Source organism: Bos indicus, chromosome X, assembly GCF_029378745.1.
Source record: "Bos indicus isolate NIAB-ARS_2022 breed Sahiwal x Tharparkar chromosome X, NIAB-ARS_B.indTharparkar_mat_pri_1.0, whole genome shotgun sequence".
NCBI classification, from domain to species: Eukaryota; Metazoa; Chordata; class Mammalia; order Artiodactyla; family Bovidae; genus Bos; species Bos indicus.
In genome coordinates this window covers 110,717,124-110,730,146 of record NC_091789.1, presented here as the reverse complement: position 1 = coordinate 110,730,146, position 13,023 = coordinate 110,717,124, and the positions used below count along the sequence as shown (strand labels likewise).

The 13,023-nt window shown below is 39.1% G+C and overlaps 1 protein-coding gene across 1 annotated transcript in view; it reads right to left on the bottom strand.

Annotated features, from left to right (window-relative positions):
• Positions 1-326: 326 nt before the first annotated feature.
• The window catches only part of MED14 (mediator complex subunit 14), a 60,285-nt gene continuing 47,588 nt past the window's right edge, over positions 327-13,023 (bottom strand). The window contains exons 24-31 of the mRNA XM_070784916.1: positions 11,979-12,110; positions 8,999-9,181; positions 7,889-8,124; positions 5,408-5,587; positions 5,205-5,312; positions 3,830-3,955; positions 3,373-3,565; positions 327-837 (exon numbers count right to left, since the gene is read on the bottom strand). Coding sequence (XP_070641017.1) covers positions 764-837; positions 3,373-3,565; positions 3,830-3,955; positions 5,205-5,312; positions 5,408-5,587; positions 7,889-8,124; positions 8,999-9,181; positions 11,979-12,110 — 1,232 coding nt within the window. The 3' untranslated portion in view covers positions 327-763. The remainder of the gene's footprint in view (positions 838-3,372; positions 3,566-3,829; positions 3,956-5,204; positions 5,313-5,407; positions 5,588-7,888; positions 8,125-8,998; positions 9,182-11,978; positions 12,111-13,023) is intronic.

The window sequence follows — 13,023 nt, the reverse complement described above, 5'->3', positions numbered from 1 at the left end:
AAATCCTACACTGAAAGACAATCAAGGTGCTAAATGTTAACCACCAGTCAAGTTAGGAATGTTTGAAGAAAATAAATTAATCTTGAAACAAAGCAGCAGATGTTTTGGTCAAATTTCAGACATATATTATTAGAAATTAATTACTGGCCCCACTAGGTTAAAGATAAAGGGAGGCCAAGAAGTCTACAGAGCTGATATACACACAAGTGAGTATCACTGGTTTTTTTTTTTTTTTTTTAAACCTAGTTTTATTAAATATTGCTTCTTTGGGGTGTGTTTATAACAACTCCCAGAACATTTTCATGTAAGGATTCAAAGCGGTCATATTAAAATACAGCTTCAATATAAAGTTTATCACAGTTTTACAGTATTCAAAAATGACAGACCTGCCTTAAAAAACAAAACCAAAAAAAATGACTATTACACCCAAAACATAAGAAAACAATTAAATAAACAAATTTGGCATTTCCGTAACTTTATAGTATAAAACAGAATATTAAACCTATTACTGGCAAACGGACACTGATGTATTACCTAGTTTGAAATGTGTCCCATTTAAACACACTATACAAGTTAGCTATACAAAAGATTGATGGTCTTTTTGATGAAAGAAGTGCACCCTGAAAATTTTTGCCAGTTTAGAATATTTAGCTCTTAAAGTCAAAAAAGTCCTTTTTTCTTTTTTAAACTGAAGGCTGAATTCAGATTTTTTTTTGTTGTTTTGTTTCTTTTGTCAGCCTTCCTGGTTTAAAAACAATAGTGTCTATGGACGCCCACCAGGGGGCAGTGTAAGATTAGCCATTAAATCACGAACAGCTGCAAATATTGTGCATTCACCTGCAACAGAGAAAAATGGTCATTAGCTATTCGCAATACAGGAAAGATGATAACACACTGGTGGGGTAAGGGTAGTTAAATCTAAAATTAGTAAGAACTTTAAAGATCAAAACGAAAGACTAAATTTTAACTGCACAGATTATAGGGGATTAAGCTTTTGGTGTTAAGTATTTATTAGATGATACTTGGTTTGGGTTTTTACATCATGAAGACATTTTGGGCAACTCCCAGTTAGATGTAAATTTAAGCTAATATGCCTAGAGTTTCTTTACAGAAACACTGGAGCATTGGATAAACCTCTGAAGCTGGACTTCAAGGCTACTGATGACCTGGTTCTTGAAACTAATGAAAGATCTAGTTTTATATTTATGCATTAGTTACAACATCAATGACATCCTTCTGCTGTTACATTAAAGGCCAGGTAACACCTGTGATAGCACTGTCTTAACAGAATCTTCTGTGATGACAGAAATATTCTATATGTATGCTGTGGCTACTGAGTACTTGTAATATAGCCAGTGACTGAGGAGCTGAAATTTATATTTTTTATCTGATTTTAATTAACTTAAATAGCCAAATCTGGGGAGTGGCAGTTATACTGGACAGTGTAGATCTGTGACATCTATTGGAGTTTTCCCCAAAATTTCAAGGAATTGATTGACTTCTGGAGTTCAATGTTAAAATCAATTAATAAAGTGATTCCTCCTTCACCAGGGGAGGAAGTGATGAGTCTGGGAGGAGGGAAGGGAGGCTAAAATATGGCATACTAACAATCAAAAAACAAGATTTGTGTGTGTGGGGCAGGGAGGCGGGGGATTGTAGGAGGTTAATGATTCATCTCAATTTCCCCTTTGCTCCAAGAACCAAAGAGCCTGTACCTCCTACTTCTTGTATATGTAAATTAAAAATAGTTCAATACAGTTAACCAAAACCAGTTGTAAACACGTTAAATCCCAAACCAGATGCTTCCCTAGAGCATGGTCTAACACTGAGAGGCTGCGAGTGAGGGAAGTGAAGACCTCAACTGAATAATGGCCCTCCGGCAAAGGGCAGGATATGCAGTGACCCTGTGCAAGTCACTGCGGCCTTCTCTCCAACCACTGGCAAATTAAGGTACAGAAAAAAACACCCAAAGGTTTAACCAGGCTAAGGTCAAATAAAAGAAAACTACTTCCAAAATATCTCAACAATTTCTTAAATAAAAGAAGTTACATCTTTTTGTTTTTTTAAAACACATTTTCATTATTGATAGGGAGAAAAAGTTGCTTGATCCCAAACAGGATCAAAACATTTGTTCCTTTAAATTTTAAATTCCATGAGACACAATAATGATAGTCATCTGCTTGTGAAGGAATGGTGTTTGTGATCAAGGTTATACTGAAAATATAATGCATGCTTTGAAAATGCTGATAGCTTTAAACTTTGATACTGAAGGACGACCTATTTTGAGCTGAAAGAAGAGATAAGTCAAAGGATGAAAGCAGAAAATTATAAGTGGTGGAAGAAGCATTACAACAAAAGCAGCACACCCTTCTCTACTGCCCAGTGCGTTCCTTATAAACTATACTTAGGTAGAACTTGTCTTTGTACATAATATGGGGTGACAAATAGCTGAAAATATAACTTCTCCCATGTTCCTGTGTCTAGTAAAATTTTGACACTGTGGTAACTAAAAAATGTTTCAGAGAACAACTTCCCCTCGTTTAAAAAAAATGAATTGTTACATACTAATCTGAACAGAGAGATATAGAGGACTTCCTTAATATTAGATATAAGCAAAATGTACTTTAATCTCCTTAATGTTACAAACAAGCAGAATGGAAGGTAAGTTCTCTTTGCTGAGCATTATGTTCTATAACCAAAAATTTAGCACTGCCAGGAGTTCCAGGTTAAGCATAGGCTACTCCAGTACTGAAGGACCGTGTTTCTCTGCCAGAATCATTCTGGTCTCCTCGAAAATGTTCCGTTTGAGAGCTTCACTGTGCACTTGGTGAAAGGTTCACTTGCACCCACCTAACACTTATAGAAGAAGCCCAAAAAGCAGGAAGCCATTTGTATCAGCTTTTATTCTTCACAAAACATTTAGGAGATACAGAAATTTGGATGATATTATTCTATTCATGACTGAACCATGAAATACGAGAAACCAACATGCATTTCAACTTGGTGACGAACAGAGTGGCAGGTATCGATGGTGGGGCAGGAATTCACAGCCATGGAAAATTCTATCATCCTAACCTACGGCTTAGTAGCAATGTGTGCTATAAATACAAGCTTCTGGCATTAGCAACTGGGTCAGTCCTAATCACGAACAAAAATAAAGTCCAGGCAGCAGAGACGTGGACAAAACTGAAGAGCCAGTGAGAAAGGAAGAAAGCGACAGGCAGACATTAAGAGGGCCACGGCAACCATAGCTCTACTACTAGGACTGGAGCGGGGAGGTGGGTAAGGAAGAAGCAGAGGGGAGAAAGGGGGATCTCTCAGAAGAACGTTTATAACATATATGCAATAAAATATCATCTACTGGTCATGTACCTTGTCGTGGTGGGTTCATCTCTGCAAACCTCTTCAGAATGTTGCTGACCATCATGGGAGCAGCAACAGAAGAGTTCTGCTGCCTGGGAATGTCTGCCTGCTGGGTGGTACCTGAAGCCATGTCATAAATGATTGGAACTATAATACTAACAGGTTCTTGGGGAGGGACTGATGTCTTCTGAGTCAGCTGAAGCTGTTGACATACAACACATACAAAAGAAAATAAAAATACAGTAAGAAAACAAAATACTTACTGAAAATGATTCAAAGGTACAATCATTTACTAAGATTAAAGATACAAGTAAAAGAAAATTAAATATAACAAAAGAAATGACCAACAATACCATGATTAAGATGCAATTGTGTCACACAATTACCAGGTTCAATATATTTCTTACTACAGAAACCAAGATTATATGAAGTCTAAACTCACACACACACACCAGGTGGTACTTACAAAAAATAGCATTTTGGATTTCAGCACCACAGCAGGTGTCCCAGGAGGTGCAATTGGTGGTGCACTGGGAGGGATCGTCAGGCAAAACTGAACATTCCATTTTAGCTGTGTTGCCTGGTCAGGAAACTGTTTCGGAAAAAAAAAAATCATGATAAACGAATTTTATACTCACTTACCAACAGATCGTGAAGTTGATAACCTGCATTTTTTCAAAGGAAATACACATGTGAAGTTGCTAACTGAAGAGTCAAGCTCTCGATTTATGAGACATGTTCCCTTTCCTTTCCTCCCATTCATTAAGGTCTGCGGGTTCTGCTTCCTTGTTGCTTCCTTGTTGTCTCTGACATCCGTTCCCGCCTCTCTATTTTCACTGACGCCAAGGAGCTGATGGATCCCCAACTTCTCCCATGGCCCCTGTAACGGTCCCTTCTGGTGGCTGCCTCTCCCAATCTATCCTTACAACACTGCCAGACAAACGTCCTAGAGCATAGTTCTAATTTAGGTTACAAATTCTCAGTGACACGCAAGAATCCATGCTGCCCCAAGCACCCCCACCCTGCCACCTAGGGACCAACACTGGCATTCAAGACACTTCCTAACTGGGGCCAATCTAGGCTTCCCAGTCTCATTTCCGTCTCCTTCCCTAAAAGCAGCTAGTCAAACTGTATTACTCATTTTAAATTATATCTACTGGAGCTTTTTTAGTGACAATATTTACTCCTTTAAAAAAACTCAAATGGATTTTTTTAAACCCAAATAATGTTTCCTATAGCCTATTAGAGCAGAAGCCAAATGCTGAGACAATTAGCAAAGGGACAGTGCCATCCCAATATTAACAGTAAAACACCAACTGAAAAAAAGGAGTGAGGTATTTACAGTTATCCAAAGCAATGCTAGAAACATTAAAATGAAGGACTACTGTAAAACTGGAAAAACAACATTAGCTTCCACCTGGATTCCAGCTATATAATTGTATACTTTCATAGGAAAGAAGAGGCATTAAAAATTTTCCCAGAGAAAACAGTTTTTTCAATAAATGGTATTAGGCATGGGAGGATTATTTCATGATCTAAGAATAGGAAGAAGATATTAAATGTATTTGTTTTTTTAAGAGGGAAGTCGCTGGCAACTTAGGTTACCTATGGGGAGGAGGACTAGACAGTTGGACAAGGATGGATGTGAAATTTCCCACTGTCTCATTCTAAACTCAAAAGATACAAGAGGATTGTGTTACCTACCCAAAGACAAATAAAATTTAAGTTAAAAATTAAGAAGAATGCAAGAGGAAAATGAAGGTTACATAATGGTGAAAACCAACATATGCTCTCCCACCAACTGATTGACCTGGCTAGAAAAGTTTGTCTCTGTAACTTACCAGCTCTAGCTTCATAATATGCACACAGTCCCTGAGGATGTGTGTAGGAGCTCCTAACAGCTTGGTGAAAGCTATTAATGTATTGGCTTTAAATGGTGGTCCTGCAACCTACAAGGATAAATAAAGCAAGTTAAGTTACTCTTCATTCTACCTTGGTTCTATTTCACTGAGTGTATTAAAATTATGCATTAAGAAACACATACTCTTGTTTCAAAGAATTTCTCCAAAACTTGAAGTTCATCAGGTTTCCACTGTCCTGCATTTTCGGGTGTCACTTTTAGCTGAAGTGTTTGGTTGGTTTTAGGACTAAGGGCTACTCTGCATTTCAGTGCATCAGTCTTAAACATGATCACCCCGGGTTCATTGGAATTTATCAGCTGCAGCTGCAAAACAAGAAGCATGCATCAAATTAACATACCAGGCAATATGTAAGTCAAAGAGAAAATGTAATTATAAGTAGATAATTGTTTCAAAAGGAAAACAACTAAGTTGAGACCTGTTCCAAAACAAAGATATCTAGGCCTTGAGCACCAGCAACTGCTACTAACCACATGGCAGAGAGACAGGTGATCAAACATTATGTGTCTCGTGATGGAAGAACATACCACCACCTATCAAATACTCTTGCAAAACAACCAACTTGAACCTGAATTCAGTAGTCAGATCCACAGGACTGATTGACATTACAAAAATATGGGGGTCAAAACAGCATGTCAGGTGATTCAAAAGGGATGCGATCACCAAGGTCCAGACTGTGAGAAATTCTAGAGGACAAATGATATGGCTTCTTCAACAAACAGATTATTTAATGAGAAATAGAGATGGAACCTATAATTTAAAAAGGACTTAAAAATGTGTATGGATTCTGATTCAGATGGTTAAAAACTGTGACAACTTGGGAAATATGGACACCAACTAGATGGTTGATTATAAAGAAACCATATTTATGATGAAATGATGTCAGGAATTTGCTGTCAAACAATCTGAGAGGAGGAGTTACAGATGAAATAATGTTAGTGTCAGTTCACTGTTGAAGGTGGGTATGAGAACAGACAGGTTCATTGTATAAGAGAATTATATATTCTCCTTCTGTATATGCTTAAAATTGTCTACAATAAGTTTAAAAAAAAATGGTCCATTAGAAAAAAAAAAAGAATAAAAAGTTCAATTACAGAATGTTAGATCTGGGTTGGGATGTTATGCTAGCCCAGGATTGGTAAATATAAGTTCTATGGTTTCTGCTGCAACCACCACCGATGCCATCATAGGTGAAAGCAGCCACAGGTAATAGGCAACTGAATGCGTGTGGCTGTGTTCCAATAAAACTTTACAAAGACAGACGGATGGCAGGACTTGGCCCCTGAGGCACACAGTTCACTGACCTCTGCTCTACCATAATGTATTGATTATGCACATGAGCAAAATGGGTTCAAAGGCTTTGTGGCAGAGGTGAGGCTAGATAAGGGGTCTGCTGATTACCATTTTAAATGCTAATTTATTCAACTTATGTTAAAACTTCTTTCTTTCAAATTCAAATGTAAAGGTTGCAAATAGCTTGGTGCCATCTGTGGAGAGGCTATTTTAAGCATTCACCATTCTGACTACCTCATTAACATAACTATAAATAAAAATAATTATTATAAATAATATATAACTGAATACCAAGACATTATGTAAAAGTTTTATATAAAGTTATCTTAAATTCCCACAACTTCTGGGAATTAGATAGATACTGCTATCTATTATTATCAAAAAGGTGAAGAAATTTGCCCAAGCTTATACCAGCCAGTGGCATGTCCTGGCTACAAACTGGGGTAGTCTGATTCTAGAACTAGAATATTCTAGTTATAGTTCAACTCTGAACTATATAGATTATATATATAATTATTATATATTATTCATGTTAATATTTATAATAATAAATTATATAGTTATATATAATATTATATATACAACTCTTAACTATATATATTATAGATTCTAGAATAGTACAACTCTGAACTATTTCCTAATGATTATCACCACAGGGTAGAAGTCTTTCTACACGAGTTTGAAATCCATTCAATTGCTCATGTATTTATGAAGCACCTTTCAGGGCTTTTTCCTGGTAGCTCAGTGGTAAAGAATCAGCTTGTCAATGTAGGAGACATAGGTTCAATCCCTGATCCAGGAAGATCCCACATGTCGCAGAGCAACTAAGCCCGTGTGCCAGAACTATTGAGCCTGTGCTCTAGAGCCTGGGAACCACAACTGCTGAAGCCCACATGGGCTAGAGCCCATGCTCCACACACAGAAAAGCAGCTTTCATCCTTTTGTGATCATAAATAACTTCAGGATCACAGATTCAGTCAGCCTGCTTGCAGAAGCATTCCAGAAGGCAAGTAATTACTCATGTGCTATTCTCTGCCAAATCAGATCCTGGGTACATTTGTCTCATGGTATACTGGAGATCTATCTCCAGATTCATGTTAGCCATAGTACAGCTAATGATAAAAGAAGCAACTTGTTAATGTAAGAAGGTAAAGAAAACAGTGGATCCACTTTCAATGCTAGGGTGGGGAGAAACCATAATTCTAATGACCTGGTTAAAGGCGGTGAGGGAACAGTTCATATCCTATTCTGGGAGGCATCTAAGCACTTGACTTGACAATCACCACTCAGGAATTCACCAGGTACCCACATACCGTCTCCTGCTGAATAATTCTTTGAAGGTGGCGTCTCATGATGACTGATCCAAGGAATCTCTCAAGTGGAGAACATAGGTAACTACCTGCCAGGCCGGGCACGAGGCCTGGCGTTGGAGAGGGCAGCAGCAAAATGTTCAAGGCACTGTGAGTGAGGATGGTAGGGATGGAGGCTGCCCAGGAGCGCTGAGGTAGTTTACGAGGTGGAGGCATGTTTGTTGGCATCGTTTGGGAACCTTTTGGGAAGGAAAACATCATTTTTTTTAAACAAATGCATACTATCTCACTGTTCCCTGTTTTGCTTTGCTTTTATATATCAGTCTGTACTGTTTCTGTTACTCCTTGTGGTGTAACAATCACATATAAGCTTCTTTACAGTTACTTTCCTCCCTGCAGCCAGGTCCCTTGCAGTATGACTTTATGGCAACTCCTTCAAGGAGTGATGTCTACTTCTTTACTTGTATTCTGGGCTCACCCTGTCAGTTGCTGTGGCCTACAGAAGGCACTGGAAGTGACACAGTGCCAGCTGTCGGCCTACTCACTCTCTTGGAACCCTCTCCAGCCCAGGCGAGCAAGCCCATATTAACTATGAGACCACACGAAGCAGAGAGAAGCCAGGCCCCCGCCAACCCAGGAGCTGACCACAGATGCACAAGTGAGCCCAGCAGAGCCTGGAAGCTCATCCAGCTGGGCTCAGCCCAAGCTGCCAACCTGCAGAACAGCAAGCTAACATATAATTGTTGCTTTAAGCCACAAAAAGTAATGCGGCAAAAGCTAATGAACATATCTGTACAATTCTTCTGTATTAATCTGCATAACTATGCCAGTTACCTTGAGGTTATCTTTCAAGGTCCAGTAGTGCAGCTAAGTTAGCAGTCACGACAGAGATACAAGACTCTCCTCCAATTCTGGAGAAAACATTCCCCTTCTTCTGCCTAACTTTGCAAATTAACTATCGTTACAACCAACTTACTAAATGGGTAAAAGTTTAAGTTGTTAAGTATCCTTATTACGTCATGACTTTCAAATGTGAGGATGGGATAGGATGATTAAAATAGGTCATTTGTTGGTTATCCTAAAAGCTCAAATAAAAATGTTGATGACACTCACTTGTTCCAGCTCGAGGGGAATGAGAAGCATCTGGAACTGGAGAATGTAGTGATGGGTTGGCTGGTGACATCCCAGGCATGCGTGTTGCTGGTGAGGGGCCAGACACTTGAGGAGACCCTGGCCAGTTCCCTGCTCGGCCACTTGGTGACACCATAGTGTATGGAGAACTAGGGTCCAGGGTTCCTACAAACAAGTAAACAAATGGTTTTCAAAACCTGTATTTTAATACCTGAAAAGTATTTGACAACATTCACATGCTTATACCCTATGTAGGGATAATTTTATTTTTTCTTTCAGAAAGATATTTCACTAAAGCCTGATGGACTTGATCTCTACTTGGTATAGTTTTTGTATTTTTTAACGTGATACAAAAACTAGGAACATAAAAAAAAGATTGAGAAAGGATAAAATTTACCTTTACATAAGGTTCAAGATGTATAATACATAACAGTCTCCTTTAGACTATATAGGAAATACTGTGGTTGAAAAGATAAAGAAAAAAGAAAAAAACCTCAAAGCATCATTAAGGGCAGAAATCTTTTATTTTTAAACTAACCCTGACAAATTATGTTTTCAATCTATTCAGAGAAGGCTGAAGAGAGGGAATTTTCCATTTTCTTTATTTAGTAAAAGACACACTAACTAAGAAATGAACCAAGAATCAAGTTTTGAAAGCAATGACTTCCTCAACAATATCAAATTAAAATTTCATCCTGCAGATACTTTTAACATAATTACACCCCTTTGTAACCATCATGGGAAATGCTGGGCTGGAAGAAGCACAAGCTGGAATCAAGATTGTCGGGAAAAATCTCAATAACCTCAGATATGCAGATGACACCACCCTTATGGCAGAAAGTGAAGAGGAACTAAAAAGCCTCTTGATGAAAGTGAAAGAGGAGAGTGAAAAAGTTGGCTTCAAGCTCAACATTAAGAAAACTAAGATCATGGCATCTGGTTCCATCACTTCATGGGAAATAGATGGGGAAACAGTGGAAACAGTGTCAGACTTTATTTTTTGGGGCTCCAAAATCACTGCAGATGGTGACTGCAGCCATGAAATTAAAAGACGCTTACTCCTTGGAAGGAAAGTTATGACCAACCTAGATAGCATATTCAAAAGCAGAGACATTACTTTGCCAACAAAGGTCCGTCTAGTCAAGGCTATGGTTTTTCCAATGGTCATGTATGGATGTGAGAGTTGGACTGTGAAGAAAACTGAGCGCCGAAGAATTGATGCTTTTGAAGTGTGGTGTTGGAGAAGACTCTTGAGAGTCCCTTGGACTGCAAGGAGATCCAACCAGTCCATTCTAAAGGAGATAAGTCCTGGGTGTTCTTTGGGAGGAATGATGCTAAAGCTGAAACTCCAGTACTTTGGCCACCTCATGCGAAGAGTTGACTGACTGGAAAAGACCCTGATGCTGGGAGGGATTGGGGGCAGGAGGAGAAGGGGACGACAGAGGATGAGATGGCTGGATGGCATCACTGACTCAATGGACATAAGTCTGAGTGAACTCCAGGAGCTGGTGATGGACAGGGAGGCCTGGAGTGCTGCGATTCATGGGATCGCAGAGTCGGAGACGACTGAGCGACTGAACTGAACTTGTAACCAAATGACAAAATGAGAAAATACTACCATATATCAGAGAGTAAATGTTCCTTACTTAATCTTACAAATCAGTAAGAAAAAAACACAAGAATATAGGCAAAAGATATAAACTAGCAGACGTAAAATAAGAGACATGAAAAGACTGATGAACTTAAGAACTTCACTAAAAATCAAAAAAACACACATTGAACAGTAAGATGCCATTTTTTACTTATCAAAGTGACTGAGACTTCTTTAAAAATCACAATACCCTGTGCTGCCAATGATGCAGGAAAACAGACATTCTTGTACGATACTAGAGGAAATTGGCACAGCCTTTCAGGTGAGCAATCTGCAATGTTTCAAAAGCTTTAGAATTTCTCAAACCCTGTGAGACAGCAATTCCACTTCTAGGAACTTACCTAGGAAAATAATCCTGTGAGCAGAGAAGATACCACTTTCAGTTGTGAAAAAATACATTCTAAACATATCATATTAGGAGAGCAGTTAAATCATGGTATGCCCAGACAAGGGGATACTATGAAGCCATTAGTATGATGATATATAGTTTTTACTAACAGAAATGCTCCTGCAAATATTCATAGTAAAGAGTAGAATCACAGGTGCTACCCAGTTGTACAACCTGAGGAAGCTCTTTATGTTCAGAATCGGCATGGGATTCATGATATAGTTAAGTGACGAAAGTAAGGCACTGAACATGGTGTACAGTATACTGCCATGTACATAAAAGAGAGGGAAAGACCACTCCACATAAAACATCTCGCCAAGAATTCATGAGAAATTAATAGCACTAAATGCCTTTGGGAAGAGCAACTAGGTGGTTTTGGTCAAAGGGAAGGGAAACACCTCACTGGCTACCTCTTCTTTATCCATCTGAACAAATTTAAAATAGAAATTTTGAGTTAGAAAATTCAAGTCTCAAAGCAATACATATGATAGGGTCCCAATTTTTTTTGACGGGGTGGTGTTTGGGCAGAGAGACAAGAAGATGGGTAGAGAGCAAGCTACAGCAACAGAGATTCAGGCAAGCAGCAGGTACATGACAGGTCACGTGAGGGGGGGAAAGAGTTCAAAGCAGACAGACTAACTGGTTGATCTCTTGGTGGTGTTATTAGCAAAAACCTAGTTTTTTCATTCTTTTTTGGGCTGAGCCACGCAGCATGTGGGGTCTTAGTTTTGAACCTGCGCCCCCTGCAGTAGAAGTGCAGAGTCCTAACCACTGGACTGCAGGGGAACTGCCAGGAAAAACATATTTTCTTTTGCTATTCCCCCAATATATGTGCTAATTTTGCAAAAAGAAAACTTTTATTTCACAAAAACTACTTTCACATCAAACTCTTATGCTCTAACGATTTCTATGTATGGACTCACCATGTGGACTAGCAAAACTGGCCCCTGGTCCTATTGAGATTCCATGCGAGGATGGGGGAGGAGTTGGAACAAATGATGCTGGTGATGGGGCTCTCAAAGCCCCACTCGGGGAGCTGGCAGCATGCAGATTTCCTAATAAAGGAAAATAATTATAGATGATCTTGCAGGACACATATTATGTCCTGACCAAGGACCCCAAGTTAAGACTCTATCTACAGACTAAAGAAACAAGTAATAAAGCTCCCAGAAGTAGCACAAAGAAAAACTGGAACAATTTCACCACTAAAAGAGAGATCAATTCCATGGGGCCCCAATTCTAGCTCTTACACTGACTAATGTTTTTTTTAAAAAAATATATGCAGTGTAGCAGTGTACTTTTTTATTCACTCATTCAACAAGAAGGCATGAACATCAATGTCATGCCAAGCATTGTTGTAGGTACTGGGGATGCAGCAGTTAACAAGAAACAAAAATTCTTGCCCTCATGGGAGTTTATATTCCAGTATAATGAGAAAGACAAATATATGTCAGGTTATGTTAAGTGCTATGGAGAAAAACAGGGCAAGGTAAGGGGGATATATCGTGTGGTGGTGGAGGTAGATGCTGCTCTCTATATAGAGCAACTTCTTCAAGAAGGGGCTATGTGGGCTGAGACATAAAGTGAAGGATGAGGCATGAGGATATCCAAGGAATAACACACTGAAGGCAAACAGAGGAGCTAGTGCAAAGGCCCCAACAGTAGCAGCAGTTAAAAATAACAGGGGGAGGCCAGTGTGGCTGGAACAGCGTGAGCAAGGTGGGGAAGGGGAAATGGAAAACAATTACGTCAGAGAGGTGGGAGGAGGGTCCCAGATTTCATAGGGATTTGTAGGCCGCTTTAAGGATTTAGGGTTTACCCTGAAAGAGATGGGAAGCCACTGCAGAGTTTGGAGCAGAGGAGTCATGACCTAACTTCTGTACCCCAAGGATCATTCTAGCTGCTATTGAAAAATAAGACTATAGGGAAGGGGGCGGGGAAACCAGTCAGAGGCAACTGCAATTACCT